The 20,618-nt window shown below is 41.7% G+C and overlaps 1 protein-coding gene across 2 annotated transcripts in view; it reads right to left on the bottom strand.

The window, feature by feature from the left end:
- MAP7D2 (MAP7 domain containing 2) overlaps window positions 1-17,162 on the bottom strand; it is an 80,908-nt gene extending 63,746 nt beyond the window's left edge. For both annotated transcript variants that reach the window (XM_083854618.1, XM_083854619.1), the window contains exon 1: window positions 17,095-17,162. In XM_083854618.1, the coding sequence (XP_083710744.1) occupies window positions 17,095-17,137 (43 nt within the window). In that variant the 5' untranslated portion in view covers window positions 17,138-17,162. The remainder of the gene's footprint in view (window positions 1-17,094) is intronic.
- Between the last annotated feature and the right edge of the window lie 3,456 nt (window positions 17,163-20,618).

Raw genomic sequence — 20,618 nt, 5'->3', positions numbered from 1 at the left:
TGTGACCTTCCAGCTGTATCTGGAAAGTCATCTTACATTCACCAGGAAGCATGTAATAAGCAAAACATGTACCAAATATCAAGGTCCAATAAACAGAATTAATACAGTATGTTAAGTCTTAGTCTTCATGACTACCCTCAATTTAGCAATAAAAATACCCTACATGGATAAACAATTTGTATAATCAAAACAAAACTCAAATAAAAAGCCTGAAGCTTGATGATTTTGTTTTAGTTTTTTTTAATATTTTCAAACCTCATCCCAAATGCTTTGCTGAATGACAGACTTCACAGGAATCCATGTATATATGGGTTTACCTTACACAGGCTTTTCTAAAACAGGGACTGGCAATTCTCATAACCTCTATCCCACATTTCCATTTAATTACTATTGCAAAAAGCTAAAACACCACAAACAGTGTGTGCGGCATGTGTTGTAACCTCAAAGGTCAAAAGTTATAGCGATATACAGTATATATGGACCAGTAATTCTTTTGATGATTAAGATAAGCTTTCAGAGCCAGAGAAGCAAGAGCATGACAAATATCTTCATGACACTTTGACACATCTATAATTGAAAGAGAACATCCCATGAAATTTGCCTGCCCTCTTAAATAAAGAGGAGATTTAAATGAAGTGATAAGTAGTTTGAATGATTACCAAAAACCAATTCAGTGGTATCAAACCAGAAGCCTCCTGGTTACATCCTGCCCACCATACAAGTCACACAGATCACAAGCAGCTTTCCCCTTGCCTAGATGGGGCATTCCAAGATTCCAAGTAACACATGAGGGAAGGCCACAGGTATACTGAGGAAAACAGCAGCTTGGAACGAACTGCTGCCACTGGAAAAGTCCCAGTGACTACATCTTTGTGAGTCAACAAAACGTTTCTGGAAAGGCCCTGGCTGAGCCATGGCTCCATGAATTGACAACCAATAGCAACACATTGCTACAGAGGGGAAAATGTGACAGCAGACTGGCAATTAACCTTTGCAACAAAAATGGTAAACCTGACTTGTAAACAGCACCCACCTTCCTGCCTCTGGGCTCGCAGGCAGCAGCTTCAACAGTGCACAGAGGCCACAGCTGGCCCTCCTGTGCCTCCTGAGCATCTTCAAAGCCTGAGGAGTGCAGAGTAAAGCAGCTGCTACAGCTGTCACCACATCATGAAGTGGATGGCAGCCACAAATTGTCTCCTCATTTACAGAGCAGTACATTAGGACAGGTACAGCACCTCCAGTGTGCCAGGAGGAGTGAGATTCAGCCTAACTTCAGCTGCCCGAGTAAACAGACACCTCTGAGAGCCAGCAGCTCTCAGCTTTCCTCTCACTCACTTTACAGAGAGCTGAGGTACTTCTCAGACCTGTCACCTCCTCTTGAGGGAGGAATTTACAAGTGCCTATTGCACTCTACTCAAAGGGAGCCCAAGACAACCAGGGTAGACAGATGTCAGACGAATTCCTGCAGAGAACTTAATTGTGCACAGTAATGCAATTTGTGCACTCTCCCTGTCAGTGAGGCATTAGAGCACGTACAGGGAAGGGCAGCATTTTCTACAGGTACTTTCAAAATATTAACTGTCTTCATTTGTCTGCTTATTAACAGCTGAAAAATTACACTGCACAGGTAATAGCGAAGGAGGAAGTTTTTATTTAAACTTTTCTTTTTTTGGGAGGTGGAATCTCAAAATTCTACATTTTTATTGATGACAAATGAAGAACACTAAGCAGCTGAACATAGATCCCTCCAGGGAAGGGACATTTAACGATGAGTTTCTCAGCTAAGGATCAAAGGCTTCTAGAAGAGCTATAAAATGGCGTTTCTAACAATTAGACTATCTAAAGCTCATATTTTTCAATTCCATTACGTGTTACTCTACACAGCACCATCAGCCTTTGGGTTCCTGAATGAAAGCAGCACTTCTACAATGTCAGAGGAACAGACCTCAAGGGAATGAAGGGACAGAAGAGCAGGACTGAAAAGAATGGAAGAAATCAGCTAAAGCATCTTAGCAAAGGAACTGAAATACTAGATATTTAATGTCATAATTATCTCCTTGGACGGCTAAGAGATAAAACTATCTCAAAACTGATTTCATCAGAACTGAAACATTTAAGCAGAATACCTAAAATACATGAAGTGAACCCAGTTCCTGGTGTAACACTGACAAATCCACATTTGACAGTATCTTCTTCACCTGTGACAAACGTGTGTAAATGTTCATTAGTGGGTACTCTTTAGCAGAGTTTCATCAAATTAACACAGTAATAGTGCCAGCTTTTCACCATACACATCCAGGTCCAGCACCTGCTCAAGATGAATGCTCAGAGCAGCATGAAATAGACAGTGCTCATGCCCTGTTAACCTCAGAGATAAGAAACAAACCCGAGGAGAGTTCAGAGTTTTTGTAGTTTAATGAAAGCACAGCAAGAGCGATGCTTGCAAAAGGTCATGAGGAAACAACAGCAGTGCAGTAATGCCAACATAAAATTCTTGACCTTTATTTAATCTCAATCCCATTATTCTTTTTCCCATCATGACGATAAATCCCACTGAACCAAAGGGATGCACACCATTCTCTTTCCTGTGACACTGTGTGAAAGAATTCCAAGTACAAATAAATACAGGAGACTTCAGAAGAACTCTTATGTGTTCATATATATATGCACAAAGAAGCTGCAGAAGTTAAATCTGTTACCAGAAGATGAAAAATACCAAACAGTAAGAAAAAAAACAGTCTTACTGAACAGCATTTTTCTTTCTGTTTACATGCAGGATTAAAGATTACTAAGTCAATATATCTAGTACATGATCTAGTGGATAGACCTCATACATTGATTTTCTTTTCCAGGATCATCTAACAGAAGGAGGATAAAAGCAGAGATATGACTAAAGGAAAGAAAAAAATCAATATGCAAAACCCTTACATTTTTATATTTATAAATAAATATACTACAAGACTACGATGAAAATCAATGAGTTACTCTCTAATAATGACATTTTTTCACAGAATAAGAATGCATATGGACCCTGCTTATTGTTTAATTAATGTCATTCTTTATTAAGCATGGGTTTGCTCAATTTTAGCTTAAGAGTCTTATTACATATTCTCCATAGTTTTTCAGAGTTTCAACACTAAAATTATAAGCTTCATTCTTGCTTTTAAGTCAGCATCTCTAAAAAAAACCCCAACATACCCATTCCCTTTCCAATGTCTCGTCTCCTCTCCCTCCCCCACACCTTTTTTTTTTTCTTTTTTTTTTTAAATTCAAGTGATTGAAGAGCTCTATGCCCTTCTAGGAGATCAAGTGACAGTCACTGATTAGCAAACGTCTCTTCCTTGCAAAACTCAAACCTCAGTAAGTAAGCTAAGTAGAAAGGGAAACATCAGAACAAATGTCATAAGTTAGTGACTTCAACTAATAAAGATTTTTTACAGTAGATACTCAATATTGGAGAAAAAAATATCAATGCATCATAAGAAAGATTAAGGAAAATTGCTCATTATTGATAATATATACATAACCACAGTCATGTCTTGGTTGCATCAGCTACCAAAGGAACATACTACATGTAAATAGCACCAAATAATACCCTTTTCTGTTGTTCCCATACAAGAATCAGTAAGAGTTTCCTACCACTTTCCCCTTATTGACAATGTTCTTCAGAGAACAGGCAGATGCACAGAAAAATCACTGGAGAACCTGCCAGAACTTACCCAAGTATACCTGAAGTAGAGACTTTGTTTGTTTCCAGAAGAACCTAGACATTTCTACAGAATAAATGAAAGAAAAACTAGATTCTTTCCTTACTACTGACATCAGAGCTGTCAATCCTGGGTATGCTACATCAATTATGGTTCACGTCAGTCATGCTTTAAGACTTAGGCTATAGTAGAGTTAACAAAGGCATAAGAATCAGATTACTAACGTTTTCATGATATATTTTAAATCCAGGTTTTTGAAACTGAAAGGTTTCCACCATTGCAATAAGTTGAGGTTAACCCCATGCTGCCTTGCAGGTCCCTATACACCAACACAAGGTCCATCCCCAAGACATGCAGATGTTCAGTGTCTCAGCTTTGATGGGCAGAGACCTCACACCTCCTCACCTTCCTGAAATCAACTACAAGATTTGCCTTTGTTGAGGTTACAATTTCTTCCCTTATCACCTTCTCTAGGCATTCAGTTACTTTCAGCTTTATGTTCCTTCTCAAAAAAAAAAAAAAAAAATAGTTTCATACCTATTCCTTTCAACTCTTCCTAACATTAAGTGGGCTGTTCATAGTATCTCTGCCAACACATACTGCTCTGTAGTCCATCCCCTGCCTCCACACACATGTACAAGACAGGTTAAAAAACTCCTCTCTCAAAACACATTTGACTACTACTCTCATCCTGTCAGTCAAATGAAACTAAAACACCTTTCATCTTACTATATCTTAAAAGACAAGTATGAAAATACTAAGGGAAATCTCCACTTTTCTCATAGTTTTCTGTTCCAAAATTTAACTTTCCATCTCCTACACATCTGTGCTGTACACAAAAAAACCCCTCACTCCTCCAGTCTGCAATTTGTTCTGCCAGCCATTTTAAAAAGCAAGCACCCTCACGCTACAAGCAAAGTGTTAAGAGCTGATAGTTCTCTATACTTAGCAGGCAATCTGTATAGGAGTTTAAAATATATCCTACTTTCAAAGGCAAAAAAACTTAATGATATTTTACATAACACACAAAACATTACCTTATTCCCCTCCCTTATTTAGATGGCACTGAGCTTTTTGTCAAGTCAAATAAAACAAAGCTAAATAACAAGAACATTTTTATAATTACTTTGAAAGCTCTTATATCTGAAACTAAGCAGTTGTACTTGGCCTCATAAATTCCTTTCCTCTCAAATTTGCTGAAAAAAATCTGCCCTTGGGCATGTAAGGCACTGACAGTGGGTTCCAGTTATGGCTCCCAGTGAGAACCACAGCTCTGCAAAGTAAGAGAAAAGGTGTTTTCCCAGATAACTACTGCATATCCCTAATTCTCTTACTACCTGAAATCCTGAAACACTGAAAGACAGCATGTATGTGCTCAGAATAGATCTGGTAATTGCTGATGCTCTAGGTGGCAGCAGGATCTCTTACTGTCTCCTAACTCTAGCATCGTCCAGAAAAATCTTAGAGAAAAACAGTAAAGCTGCCACTGCTTTAGTGATACATTTGACACTGCTAAATTCCTTTCTACTAAAGAAATGGCAGAAGCCTGTAACAGCAGAGTCCCTGCAAAGAGTCACAGCAACACGCCTGCCTGCTCATTTAGCTCCAGATGTGCCCACAGCCTGGTGCCATAAATCCCACCATATCAAGAATAAAAAATTCAACCTTGCTAAGTGTTGTGGCTGACATTTTTATTTCTTCCAGGAAGCTTCCATCTGACATTTTTCCTCGACAAAGGAAGGTCTCAAACGAGGAAAGTGGAGACTGCATCCTATTTTTCCATGCAAGCTAACCAGTAGTGCCATTTATCTTTTCTATACAGCGCAAGCCTAGGTGAAAAACCCAGGAACAAATTAACAGCACTACATGAAAAAAGAGCCTTGCCTGCCTACTTAAATGCACCTACTAGACTTAGAAATTGATTAATATTTAGTAATCATTGCAAGAGTGCATACAAAAGATTGCTATCTCCAGCATTTACAAGGAATCTAAAAACTGCATACAGTGATCATACACATCAGCAGTTCTCTCTCGGTTTAATAACTTTTAAAAATCATGAAGTATACATCCAAAATGTACTGACATGAAAGATATGTCAAAAAGGAACTTTTGTTTGGCTTGGAGTTTTTTGTTTATTTCCTTTTTTTACCAGTTTTGTTTTCCTTTGCTAATCTGGAATTCCACAACTACAACTCTAGTTAATAAAATGACTCACCAGGGTTGCTTCATTAGGTGAAAGTAGTTTTGGATATAAGCACAGAAAAACCAAAGCCCATCAATGGGTTCTACACTTCGTTCTAAACCCCAAGAGATGTGTCTTAAATTCACCTAGTCAGTTCTTGAAATATAATAGCAAATACTCACCCTGCAAAGCCAGGAACCACTAGAATACTTTTCAAAGTAAATTAGACATCTAAACTTTTATTCCCACCCTCTTGCCCAGTGCTTCTCTAGAACCTAAACTGAGTTGACCCTGAGCATTGGTTGCCACCTTGCACCACAGCTACAGCAGAGCAAAAGATCACAGGTGTTGTGTCCCACTATTAAAGGCTGGGCCACAACATCCTGTGTGTCTGTAAGAGCAGGAACCAGCTGCTGCCCCAAGAACCTCAGTGCTTATGCATCCACTTGTCCTCTTTTCTCCTCTCCACTTCCACAAATCACAAACCAAGCTGCTCCTTGCTCAGACCAGTGGGCACGGAACCTTGTTTGTTTGGACTGTAATTGGTTGCTCTGATAAGGAGAGGTTATCTGTCCTCAAACCCCGCCTCACTGGAAAGATACATTCATTGTTGGATTCTCAGCAAAGGCAGCTGACTGAGGAGCTCCTTGCCAGGGCTGATTAGACACAGGCTAACTGCGGGCAGAGCAAAGTTCAGGACACACCTGTACAAGGAAAGGCTTTTGTTTGATAGTGGCAACAGAAAGCAGCTCTGCTGAATGTGGAGCCCCATTTCATCAAACACTCAGGCTGAAAGTCACAGGAATCCTACACGCTTCCAGAATTTTGTTTCACATGTAGATACAAATCAAAAGACATAGTCAGGACTTGAAAAACCTGCCTACCCATAGCAAGGGAAGAGGAGAGGGATGAGTAGGTTGAGTTGGCTGAAGAAATAGAAACCAGTAAATATTTTGGAAGAGGACAGGAGGAGTCAAAAACGCAGGAAAAAACCACATCCCGTCCTGTGCGTGTAAGAAGAAAGTTGGGCAGAAGGAAGCACAGGTCCACACACACACAATAAGGCTGCTCTCTAAGCCTCAGCTGACAGTAGAAGAAAGAACGGATTCTTCTGGGCCAACAAGCAATAGGACAAAGAAAATTACAGGTGTATAATCACAAACAACCAACTAGACCCACCTTCTCTACCTCAATAAGGATTCATGCTATAAACAAAAAACAAAACAAAACTAACAAAAAACCTCACTCTTTTTTCCAGGATCAGCATCCAAACTTCTTGAGAATACAAATGAGTTTGAAATTAAATTCTCCCAAACAAGCAAGGAAACATTTTGGTATTGCTTCTGTGCATAGGCAAGAGGACCATCTAACTGGCAAGAAATAAGTATTTTTGTCTTTGCTTTTAGTAGATTTTAATTAATGCATTAAACATTTCCGAATCAAAAGGAGACAGTTTTCTAGCAGAAGATAAAGAAATTCTTGTGCCTGATAAAACATTTGAAGACTCAGGGGCAGATTTCTTCAGTGTAACATGCTTCATTAAATCCAGAACCAGAAGCCAAATCCTGTACTATGTTCTTAAAGCAGTGCTAGACGATGCACAACGAAAATCTTTTTCTCTACAAACCTGACACCATCAGTTCTTACCAGTTTGTGTAAACTAATACAAAGGAAATTCCCAAAGACCCCAAACTGTATACTCAAAGAATGTCACTCTAGCTCTACCTACAAATAAATATGTGTATTTATTTCACTGTTCTCCAACAGCACTTGGCATCTATCAGACAATGGTGAAACTACGTGTTTTAACCAAATGACACCCATGAAGAATAAATTTGGTTTCTTTTGGCAAGGTACAAAGTAATGGACTAGAGCTGGAAACAGATAGACGTGGTTGAATGCTTTCAAATCTAAAACACTGGAATTAAAGCTAGCTTTTAGCTGCTGAGCAGTTTTACATATTCCTTTAAGAATCTTCTTTCTTGGGGTTTTTCAGTTGTACAAATTTATGAAGGACTCTATAATATAATCAGCTTGAAACATTGCTCCTCAGAATCAGATCCAACAGTTCTCAGCCATTGGGAATGAAGGTCAGAATAGGAAAATTACATCTTCAAAGTACTACTTTATACCATGGAAGTTTTGACCAGAATTTCTCAAGATGCATGCATCACCAGGAGGTATCTGGATTCATTTCAGTGCAAAACAGCCATCAACAAACCATCTTGAGGACTTTTGCCCCTCTACTTCTCCAAGTCTACAAGTTAAGGAAGTATATCACGCTGCAACACCTTAACCAAGAGCTGCTGTGAAGACGAGGGAAACATTCCTCACTCTATTTGTTTTTGTTACCTTTGCTTTTCAAAGAGCCCTTTGATATGGTGATTCTCTATTTCTGAACAGTAATGCCTGAAGCAGAGGTTAAATAGCATGGAATGCATTTTCTTTTCCTTCCCACCTTCTTCCTATTCATGGTCTCTTTGCCTCCCCTGCAGCTGCCATGAGAATAATTTCAGAGCTGCTTCAGCCCTCTGGGGTCCCACTGCAGGAGGCAGGTGGGCTGGGGAGAAGTCAGTTCTTGCTGGAGCCCATCAGATGGGCCCAGTCTCCTCCATCACACTTTTCTCTCCCTCCACTCCCTAGGCTGAACTGAGTGGAGTGAGCTCTGCTGGGGTAGAATTAGTGTATTGAGTGTCATTATGAAATTGGGGCAAGAAGCTGACTAGAGCGTGGGAATATGTACATGCAGAGCTACAGTCAAGATGTATCTTCTGGATACATCTCTAAGTCCTGTAACCATAATTTGAGGAAACACATTGGATGCTTGCTGTGATCTTACACACCACCCTTAATGCCTTTCTCTAAGGCACCAGGGAGGACAGCAGTGAGAGAGACACTCTCTCTCACTAAGGTGGCCACCCCTATGACCTGGTAGGCAGGACTGAGTGGATGACAATAGCGAAGGAAGAAAACATTATAGAGGAAAATGAAAGGCCAACTTCTAAAATCTTAAGAGTTATCTGAGTAGAGTCTCATTTTATCAATAGCACAGATGCACCATTATCAGCAAGTAGGCACCAGAAGCTCTATGCAATGCAGGGGTTTTCATCAACAGAGAATTTAGTGATCTTCCAGGAGCATCAATGTGCTATTTTAAACACCTTTTCAGTTGCTACATGGCCTGTAAGCTTGTCACTATGCTTTAGGGAGCACTCACTACAAGGAGGTTGCCTGAAGACTTCCCTTGTAGTATTCAGTTCATCTTCAGCACTTCAAACAGACCAGTCATGACAAAAATTGGGTCTGAAAGTGGATGTGCTCGTACTGTGTAACGTGACTTTCAGTTCCATTCGCACATGATTTGGACAACTTCATCACAGATTAAATATAATAAAATTCAAAGATAGGCTACTTACTCTTTTTATGACATCCTTTGGCTGTATGAGACTTAGAGGAAGACTGGCACTGACTCTGTTATAAGAACAGAGATTACAAAAACCTCAGAGGCAAAAAAAAAAAAAACCCAAAAAAAACCAACAACCACCCAACTCAAAACAGGGAAATCATACTGCAAGGCACGAAAGAGATGCAAAACTGCCCATAGCTTGGTTTTCATAATAATTTTTATATTCTATTTCCATTATCTGTAAATGTCTCAATCTGTGCAGTTATTTCTGTTTCAAGTTTTCTTTCAGTTCTGTAATTTGATAATGCCATAAAAAGCAGCCTTTCTCCATAATACTTTCCCTAAACAATTTCTTCCCTATGCAGCGCTCAAACATTTTCATTCAGTGCCATAACCTGGCCTCAACAAGCCACAAAACACATCCTGGCCCACAGCCCACACATCCACATCCAGAGCCTCATCAAAAACTCATTTGTGCCAACGGAAGGTCACCTCTTGTTACACTGCACCATTAAAACCACATCCTCTGACTATTGAAAAGTGCCATGTTTACTTGTAACCACAGCACTTTAGCACCACTACACCCAGGAAACATAATGGAAATACTTATATCTATTAATAGGCCATTAAGCATACAGGAAAAATATGTCCTATGGCTAATGCATGGTATCAAAAGTCAAGAAACTAACATGAAAGTAAAGTCCCTTCCCTTCAGGAGAAGGAAAGCAGAACTAGCTCATCCACCATTTATCTTGGAAGCCACAATTTGCTCACTCTTTATCAACATTTTAAGAGGCCCAACAGCACATTCCAGTCCTCTCCCTGAGGTCTCTTTCCCCTGACACAGAGTGGGTCTGCACACACACACAGATGCCACATTTGACACAAACAAGGGAATGAAAACTGGCAAGATGCAGCAAGTCACCAGCAAAGGGAAAAGGAAAGCACTTCCCATGTGTCGATACCACCCTCCCAAGGGAAGGAAAACTAAATCCCTTAACTTAAAATATGTAAAAATCATAGTAATGATGTGTGGATAAACACTGCAATATTGTCCTGTTTTCCCTTCTGAGACAAAAGGAAAGGCCTTTATTGGGTGATTTGTGATGCAGCAAACTTATGAGCTAAAAAAAATATTTTTGTTTCACATGACTGGAGTTTTTTCAAAATTAGGTTTATTTTAGTCCAAATATAATTGGATATTGAAAGTTTATTCCAACTGAACAATCAAGGCTAGTTTATTCAAACTAGAGTATTCTTCCAGCTCTCACTTGATCTGTTGTTTAAGTGAGAAGGCAGCAGAGCTCTGCGCCGACCCCTCCAGCACTCCTGCTGTGGTTACAAACCCAGGCATGCCACAGCACCTTTGGAAAGTTTGTATCTTTCTCTTTTGATCCCAGCCACATGAAGAATTTTAGTATTCCACACCCACGAGCAAAATTAATTTCAAACTATAAATATTTGAATGAGAACTTTTCTGAAATAAAGCAGAGCCTTGATGGCTTCTGCTTGGCACAAGACAAGTAATTTGATAATTCATATGGATGGAACTGGGCAAGGTGTACTTGCAGATCTTCCTAAGTGAAACAAAACCACAATCCATCCTCCAGCATCTGGCATCAAAACAGACAAAACTGTACTAACTGTAGCAGTATTACTACTATTTTCTTGAAGTTTTTTGAGATACTTTTACAGTGGCGTCCACAAATTCATGTATGGTATTTTTATCTAACACACCCATTCCCATCATATCAAAATCCCAGGTAGAAGTGATAAATTTTCACTCATTTTATTTATTGAAATCACTACTAGGAACAAGAAGTATCTAAGAGAAACTATTTAACAAAGAGAACTAGATTTATGAAGCTTCATGTAATTTCTTCTAAACTGGTTGAATGCACAACACACCTGTGATGGTGGTAAGGTTATGAGGCATAAAATCCATTTTCCTTTTTTTTTGCAAGCGGATGTATTACCATGCACAAAGCCAACAAAGCATCTGGCTCTGGCACAAAGTAACAATGCAGAAGACACCCCAGACTAAAATGCTCATCCTATTGCATCAAGTTAATACATATTCCATGGACTGGACCTCTTGGAAAGCAAATGCAAGCACACAGGAATACAGAATGTATTTACATGTAATTACTACTGAAGGGGTTGACTTCAAAAGCTTCAACAATTTCTTTTATTTCTGTACTCAAAATACAGAAAAATGAGAGTTTCCAGATTTTTTCACAAACTAGAAAAAAAGGATTTGAATGTCCAACACTGCATCAAATGTGTATTTACTCTTGTAAGGAAAAACAAAGGTCAAAAAGTTAAATATTGCATGATGCACAGGAAACAATCTCTTCTGTTAAATAGTTAGAAGAAATTGAGTTCAACATTGTTTTTCCAACTGGTCCAATCAAAAAGCCTATATGTATAACACTGGAACACAAAAAGCTGCATTTTGCACATTGTAAAGGAATGAATCTAACAAAAGTGAAATACTAATACAAGAAGTTTACTACTGGCATCTTTATGCCCAGAAAAGTAACTTGAAAACACAGTGAAAAAACAAACTTTGGCACACAGAGAAAAAGTTTAGAGCAAGCCCACACCTAAGCAAACAGCTACCACAACACAACTGTGCAGACCCTGCACAACGTCAGGAATATCTCTTCTATCCATCACTTTGGACCTTCTATTCATGCTTTGGACCTTCTCACTGAAAAAGCTGCTAAAAAAACAAACACCTGCTGTGTAAGTGAAGTTTATGCAAAGATCACAGAAATGCTTTATCAATCTCAGCAAAGCTGACATTTGTCTGCAGCACCTCAGTACTACAAGAATAATCAGCTCCCCCTCGATCAAAGCAAAGCAGACACAAACACATGAAAGAAGTAGCAAAAATCTTCAGATATTTAAGCGCAAAAGCGAAAATGACATCCCAGAATTTAGGGCAAAACAGTTTGATCTGGCATTTGGCAAACAAAAATGACATGAACACAAATAATACATTAAATGAAAAGAAGCACAATACTTCACAAAAGTTTAGATCACAGAGGGTATAGATATTAAATAGTTATGGGAAAGTGTAACTACTGTGGGTAATGCATTTAAAAGTCACAAGAAGAAAATTAAGAAAACTAAGAATGTGACCAACAAGCATTTGAATATATTAGATCATTACAACTGCAAAAAGCCTGAAATGTACATGTATTATGTATGTACATACACAGAGGACAACTCAAAGCCAGGATTACTTCTGAAATGTCTGGATTACTATTTAACTACAACAAGAAGTACTTTACTAAGATTCTTACAACATTCAGACCCACAGAGAGTGCAAGGGTTTTAGAATCTTGACAGCTTCATGACAAAAATGAATAAAAACAATAGTTTGTTAGTTGAATGACAAAGTCTGTCACACGCATTACAGTCTTTTAAACAACATAATCTTGAAGAGGTTTTTTCCCCATTTTAATGGTTAGATTTCCACTTTGTGAAACCCACTTATCTCTTATCCTTACACAGCAACACATCATCATCATTAATCATTGTGAAGATAAGACAGAGTGAAAGGTATTTCTAAATATCCTATCTAAAGTCAGTCCAGGGTAATGTGACTACCCAAGACTTCAAGTCACATTTTTCACTGGTTAAGCTGCTTGAACACAAGTATATTGGGAGAACTGATACATACCATGTTCCTACAAGCACTAATTCCAGGCATAGTAAATACACCAGTAATATATCAAATTGTGATGAAAGTACCAAACACAAGTCAATTACAGCAAAATAACTCAGAAATTATGTAAAATGACCTAAGACAGGCAGATTAAAATAAACCCTGTTACAGTACTGAACTTTGCTTTTGATTACTCCAATAACCTTGGCTGAGCATTAGTACTCCTTTCCACTATTTAAGCATATTATCCAGATTTTCCCTCTCAAGCAGTACACGTCCACAAGAAAGTTAAATCTGAGTGCGTAATTCAGTTACTGGTGTAACTAAATGCAGTTAGGATTCCCAAAATTTGTATTAGCTTCATCCCTCTCCAACCTGTACAGTCATTATTTTTAAAGATTCCATAAAACAATACCTTTAAAACAAAAAATCCTTATATAAATTGATGTAGAATCTAAACTGAGGATTACTGCTTCTAGGATCTGCTCAACAGCTTGAGCCAGTCACAAACAAAGGGCTGGATGCTGCAATGCCCCATCAGAGAGCTGATGCAAAAACCTGATTTCATGAGGAGTGGCCAGGATAACTAAAAAAGAGCCAAACAAGCTACTCAGTAATCCTGACAGTGGGACCTTCTTTGCAAAGGTGAAACACACAAGAAGGAAAAAAAGAGGGGTGTTTTTTTTTTTTCTCAATCACCTGAATAGTCCAGAACTGAACAGAATTTAAAGCCTTGCCCTATTCTGTAGCCTTAGAAGGCATTTGTAAGTGAATGACAGACATAAGATTTTTAAAGGATTTCCTCTGTCAGTTTTGGTCCACAACGACTGATAACCAGGAGTGTTATAATTGTATTTTATTTATTCATGAGATATAAAAAAGCCTTACTACATAAATCTTCATACAGATCATCACACAGGATATATAGTTTCATTTACATTAAATATGTACATGCTTCTTCAATTAGCACATCTAGAACTAATTACGTAATGTTAAAAAAAGCATTCCTGATGCCTTTCCACTGCTATGGATACACCAGCCCTAAAGGAAATGGAGGTATGTGACACTACACAACACTGTCCTATAAACACTAAAGTTTTCAGATGCTTCACTTTCCTAACCTGTGCATTTCAAGTGATAAACCTTCCTTTTACTTCTGCAGTCCTGGAATTCAAAGGCAAGACATTTTTCTTCACTGCAGGTTAATGAACTATATCGGAAAGTGGTTTGACTTTTTCTTTTTTAAGGACAAAGCCAATGTTACAATACTTTAAACACTGGAACAGTAACCTTGAGAGGATGTAGCGTATTAAACTGCCCTGAACTAAAGCCAATACTTGCAAATGGTAACATCACATGAAAAGCAGCACATGAATTAACGCTGGGGATAAACAACCTTGAATGTCCACAGATGAGAGAAAACAATACAGTACAAAAAGAAGAGGGCAAGTATACATTGTTTAAATCATTCTGGCCTATGAGAAATCACTTGGAAAAGAAAGGAGATCAAGAAGAAAAACCCACACAGTATTTTTAAAAGGATCTAAACATGAATTCCTTTCACACAAACTTGTTTTGTGATTAAAGTCTAAGATGGCACAATACATCATTTTTTCTCTTAAATTCTTTTAGGCATGGTCATGTTTTCTACAAGGAAAAAAACCCAAACAGCCAACAAACACATTTTACTCTGAAAATCAAAGTGTCCAGTATTTCAATCTCCTAGCACATACATTAACCAAATCTCACTGGGCAGTAAAAAGGAAGATGAGAGATTCAATACTGAGTCACTTGTCCTTCAAATGCTCCTTAGTCATTACTTTTACTACAGACAGCAGCAGCAATAATGCCTACATTTTGGTCACCTAACACTCTTCCTGACAAAAAGATTCCTGTGGTGTCTTCTCAGGCTATTGTTTGCCTCACGCCTTTGATTTTTGGCAAAGGGATATAATTGAGTTCTGTGAATATTATTTTCTTGTGCCACAGTTTTTTGCTCCTTTTTTGCAGAATTATAAACAATTGAATAATATTCTCTCCCCTAGCAGTCAAGAGATGCAAAAAAAAAATCCGTTATTGCAGGCTTGTTTGTTACAGCTTGGTCTGGGCTGACAATCTGACGTGCCTTACTCACACTGCCATCCCTGCAATTCCCCTGGTACTAGAGGATACTACAGATCAAAACTCAAAGTTTGGGAAGGGGAATGGTGGCCATACAGTCACTGCCTGTTGTTGGGGCAGCAGCATTTTTGGGGGACAATGCTGTGGGAAGGAGCATTTTACTCTAGAACAGAGAGGTAAAATTCTTCCTATCCCTATGACCAAGATGAGGACTCCAGGACCAAGAAATACCTACAAACATGAACTAAGAGAGCATCATTTCCACATCCACGTTAATGGTTCACTTCACAAGCTGCTGCACTTGTTACAAAATAGGCAAATCCCACCAAAAAAAGCCTCATTCTCTGCTGTAGGAGATCCAAATCCCATCCATATTGCTGTCGGTAACACACACATCTTTTACACCTTCTGGCAGACAATTCAAATAATGAATTTGGCCAAGACCACTCTACACTGCCTTCCTTGGGCATTAGTACTCAAATGCTGATGCCTGACCACAAGAAATTACATCTGTCTGTACCTACAACACATGACCCATTTGATACCACCTTTAATTATAGTACATGCTACCTTTTCTATGAATTCCCAATCCCATACAGGGTGAAAAATAGATTTTGTACTGGTCAACATAAGGAGTCACGGTTTTTTACAACATTTAACTCTGAGGTTAGAATGTATCAACTAAAAGACACAAAAAGAAAAATGTCTGGGAAGAGTGCAAATGAATATTGGGAAGAATTCCTTATGCTTTAGAAAAGAGGTGGAAAAATATCCTCACAAATATGAATTCTGAGCATTAATTTCTTCCTGTCTTTCATGCGAAATTCTAAAATTTGGAGACCCAAGCCCTAGAAGTGCCTGACTACTAAACAGTAACAGCCTTACAGCAAAAGCTGAACTGCTGAGCATGTGGAGAAGGGTGATGAACAGCAGACAGAGGTGTTCTCAGCTCCTTCCTTGGCTCCTCACACTGTGTGATCTCAAAGAAGTCAGTCTCAGATTCCCACTCCATAAATTTGGGAGAGTAATCCTTCTTTATCTCCCAAAGCAATTGTAAAGCTACTTTTAGTCACTACAGTGGCTTAGGACAAACGGGGAAATTAATTCCCTGTTACGCACCAGGTTTAGATGGTTTAACCATCCACAAAGCAGAGGCTCCATAGCAGATAATTAAGGAAAAAGCGTAATGAGCACCTGCATAACACCTGAATCACCCCTCGCCTCATACCCGAGCCCAGGGGAGGAAGAGGGAGCAGCCAGAGCCACCCCAACACCTACAGGTGAATGCACTAGCCGAGGTCACGGCCCCCAGCCCGGCCCAGCATCTCACGGTGCGGGGGGATTGACCCCGTGCCAGGCGCTGCTCCGCACATACAGCACAGCGACCTCCACCACATCTGCACGCCCTTTTCACCCTCGGAAATTAAAAGTTACGTTCGCTGAGCAGGAGCTCAACCAGGAGCCGTGTCTATACAAGGGCTCTGCGTGCGGCGTTCACGCCCGATACCCGCCCAACCAGTTCTCTGCCCGGGCTGGGCAGCACCGGCACGGGCAGGCCCGGGCACCGCCGGGAGAAGGAGGTTCACAGCTCGCCGCCCCCCGCTCCGCACCTCGGGGCACAGCCGCCCGCCCGCCTCGGGAGCGCCGGGAAACCGCGGCGGCACAAAGCGCCTCACGGCAAACACCTCCCGCACCACAGCGGGCAAGGACGGGGATCGCCGGGAGCCCCGGGCGGGACCCGCTCCGCGTCCCCTCGGGAGCGGCCGCCCGGAGCCGGGAGGAGCCGGGAGGAGCCCCCCGTCCCTCCGAGATGGCGGCCGGGGCCGGCGGCACCTGCCGGGGAGCGACCCCCGCCCGCCCCTCCCCGGGGCTCGGGCAGCGCCGGCCCGGGCGGCGAGGGACGGGACGGGACGGCGCGGGGGAAGCGGCGGGCGAGGGAGGCGCCGGCACCCGGCACCCGGCGGGCCCCGTCCCTCCATCCTTCCATCTCTCCATCCCTTACCTGTGGCCCGCGGGTGGCCGCGCGCAGCCCCCGGCTCCGCCATCTTCCCGCCGGTGCGGCCGCGTCCCGCCGGGCCCGGCTGGGCTGGCTGCGCCCGCGGCCGCCGCACAGGCGCAGTGCCCGCCCCGGCACCTGACGGGGAGGCAGCGGGAGGGCAGGGCAGGGGAGGGGCAGAGGCGGCCGGGCCCGCACGGCGGGGCGGAGCCGGTGCCCAGGTGGGGCCGCGCCCCGCCCTCGGCTCCCCGACCCCCGCCCTCGGGGCCCGGGCTGAGGGGCTGCGCTCGGGCGGGGGCGGCCCAGCGGCGCTTTGGTGCCCGGGCGCCTTCAGTCGGGTTATCCCCGGGAGCCGAACAGCGCGCGCTCTCCACCTTTCCGGGCGGATCCGGCCGTTCTCCCAGATTTTTCCATCCAGGTGTTTGTTGGCAGCCCCGTGCGGCCCCGGATGGCGGATGGCGCCGGGGAAGGCACAGCCGGGCCCCTCCGTCCGGCCGCGGTCGCGGTTCCCCGCGGGTCCCCTCGGGCCGGGCCGGCCTCAGCGGCGGGACCGCTCTGTGCTCGCTTTTGGAAGGGCAGAAATTAACAGAATCTTTGTTTCTCCTCATCACTCACATAGTAGTGGTTGAACTCCTCTCCCCAGAATTCTAACACACACCTTGTACGGTTCTTTTGCTGTTCCCGGGCCGCACTGGGCACAGCGGTGCTGGGGCAGCGCACACGGCCCGGGCCTGTGGCTTTGGGCTGCTCAAAGCCTTGCCAGAAATGGTGTTAGATCCCAAACACCTTGTTCACCCGTCTTCATTGCCAATTTACCAGATTTTAAATGTAAGATATATTTAATCGTTTCACTTTTCATTCTTACTCCTTTTGTTTTCTTCTTTTTGCTGAGCAATTATATTATCATTATATTCCTTACATAAAAGTACAGAGCACAGTCAATATGAGAGGAAGGAGAAGGACAGCATTTGCTTCGGTATTCCTGATGTGCCTCCTAGTAAATCACTATTTCCTAAGAGGCAATTATTCTGTTGGGGTGCTGGGCAACAGTTCTTCCATCTACCCATTCAAGTGGTATTCTCATTTTTGAGCTCACTCACCTCAACAAAACTTTAGCTACATGGATTTAGGGTTCCTGGTGCATATAGTAACAATTATTCCTAATGTTGCTTTAAAAGTGTCAAATGATGTTTTCATTTCAGCTGTTTCTCCTGCCAACCCTACGTCAGGAGGCTCCATTTATTATTCTACCTGTCTAAAGATTAATTTGCAGTTTTGTTCACCTTACAGAAGAAAAACCCCACCTGTCTTACTGTAGCTGTTACTCCTAATTTCCAGGGTCTCCTTTAATAACAAAAGAAGGAAGAATCTCCTGTAATTTGAATTCATCTTTAGCCTATTGGTGTCTGATGAACACATGGGAAAGAACAGCTGGTCCCAGTGCAAGATACATGAGTTTAGTGATGAGGAAAAGGAAACAGAGAGGACTTGGGACTCTGAGATTTCCAGGACTGGGAAATAGGACAGCAGATAATAGATGTGGACCATGAAAAGATGGAGGACTATGGCCAGAAACTGGATAAAGGGGTATGAGGGTATCTGCAGGGAGGGTATTCAGGCAGTAGCCAGTGGGCTGAGAGGAGAGGAAGGGGTGGAGGCACTGGAGAATCTGCCCCGAAGAACATGAGCCCCCCAGTGCTGGCTCTCAAGTGGTCATGGATCCCACAAGCACAGCATGTCACATGGAGAAAGAAATGTTCTGCTACAATTGTAATTTCCTCTGATAGTTGGTTCACAGCATTCAGACTGGGAGTCATGCAGTGGAAAAATAAAAAATAAATTTAAAGAAAATTTAAGGAAACTATACAGAAAACATGAAAGCTCTGAAGACAAAGCCCTCCCCTACACTATTGTATGTTGTTGGTGATATGAATTAATTTTTAAATTACCTTTGCAGAGTGTTTTTTTCCACAAAACTCCTACCTCATTCAATATAAGGATGTCATTAATTAATGTACAGTTCTTCAATGTTTCTCTTCATTTTCATCATGTAAAGTAGAATCTTTCATGTCACATTCTCTCTATGTTCTTCAAACCCTGCCTTGAAGGCAGGTTAATTAATTTCCATGATGACTTTCCTGTGGTAGCCTCATAACTCCTTCAAAACATTCATAAATTTAACTTTGTAACAGCCTTCTAAGTTGAAGTAGTACTATTATCATACTTTCCACACAGGGAAGAGCTAACGGAAGGCAATGTGTCTGGAGTTGCCTGTAGTGGTGTGTTAATTCTTTTATGTTGTGGAGGCTGGCAGGTTGTTTTAAAGCAGGGAATAGTGGATTTAATGCAGTGTGCATCCACCAGCACCTCAGAAACAAGAGCATAACTGTTCTTGCTCAGATTTGAGTTTAAATACTTTATAGATCTTTAAGCACTAGATGTAGTGGGTTACTTACAATCTACAGAGCTTTGGTATGCACTTACACCTGGGAGTCAGGAGCTAATTTCAGGCATATCTGTATATCCTTCTTTAGAACAGGTAGGGGAACTCTGGGAATTTTTTTAATATTCAGCCTTTAAAAAAGAAGCTATCAACAGTTTAATTTTGCCCATACCTCACAGAGCAAGATTATCTTCTTGACTATAGCAGCAAAAGGGGCCTTCCCAGTTGTCTGCATGCTTAGAAGTGGAGTTGCCACCATATTCCTCCCAAGCTCTCCACAGTCCACCTTTCTTTAATGTCCTTTCCTATCAGCAGAAGGAAACATCCTAGAGGTTACACATCACCAGGAGCAATGGGAGAGTCCATTGAGTGATAGGTGTGGTAAGACAGATAAAGATAGTGCTAAAGGTAATCCTGCCTCTGATATAGTGCAGCTGTGTTAATTACCAAAGAGTGGGAACAGCCTTGTCCTCACAGCTATGGGTGTGATAAAAGAGTGCATTAGGTGGTAGAGAGTCAGTTGGAGTCTGCTGGTTGTGCTGTGAGGAGGAAGGGGTAGGAGGTTGTGTGAGGGGCAGATAAGGTGAGCCACTGTATGAGGGACAGACAGGGTTATGTGGCTGTGCTAGGGAAGCAGCGAGCTGGAACTGCAGAAGGAAGAGAGGAAGAGCCAGAGCTGTGTGGAGCTGCCTGTAGGATTGCTACATGGAAAAGGTATGAAGGGCTTCTCTATAACATAGTGCTGATACTTGAAGGCCTCTGAGGTTTTTAAATGAAGCAATCTGAGTGCAGTGGCTGTCTTGACTATGACAGATAGGGGAAGAATTACACAACTTTTACACAGTCCTATAGCCTTTGGTTGCTGAAGGATTGGAAAGTTTCTCCTCACCTGCAGCCCAGGCCAGAAGTGTGAATTATCACAGCACTGCCTGCACACAGCAGGGAGCTGGGTGTTTGCTGGGCATTGCCGGTCTCTGATCAGCAGCTCTCTGGCATGAATTATAAAGTGGTGCAGGAATTTTCCCATCACAGAACTTAATCTCTGTAAGGCACATCACATTAAGCACTCCATTTGGGAAAGTATTTA

The sequence above is a fragment of the Zosterops lateralis genome, assembly GCF_965231275.1.
Source record: "Zosterops lateralis genome assembly, chromosome: 2".
Taxonomy (NCBI): Eukaryota; Metazoa; Chordata; class Aves; order Passeriformes; family Zosteropidae; genus Zosterops; species Zosterops lateralis.
This window is presented reverse-complemented; position numbering and strand designations above follow the sequence as displayed.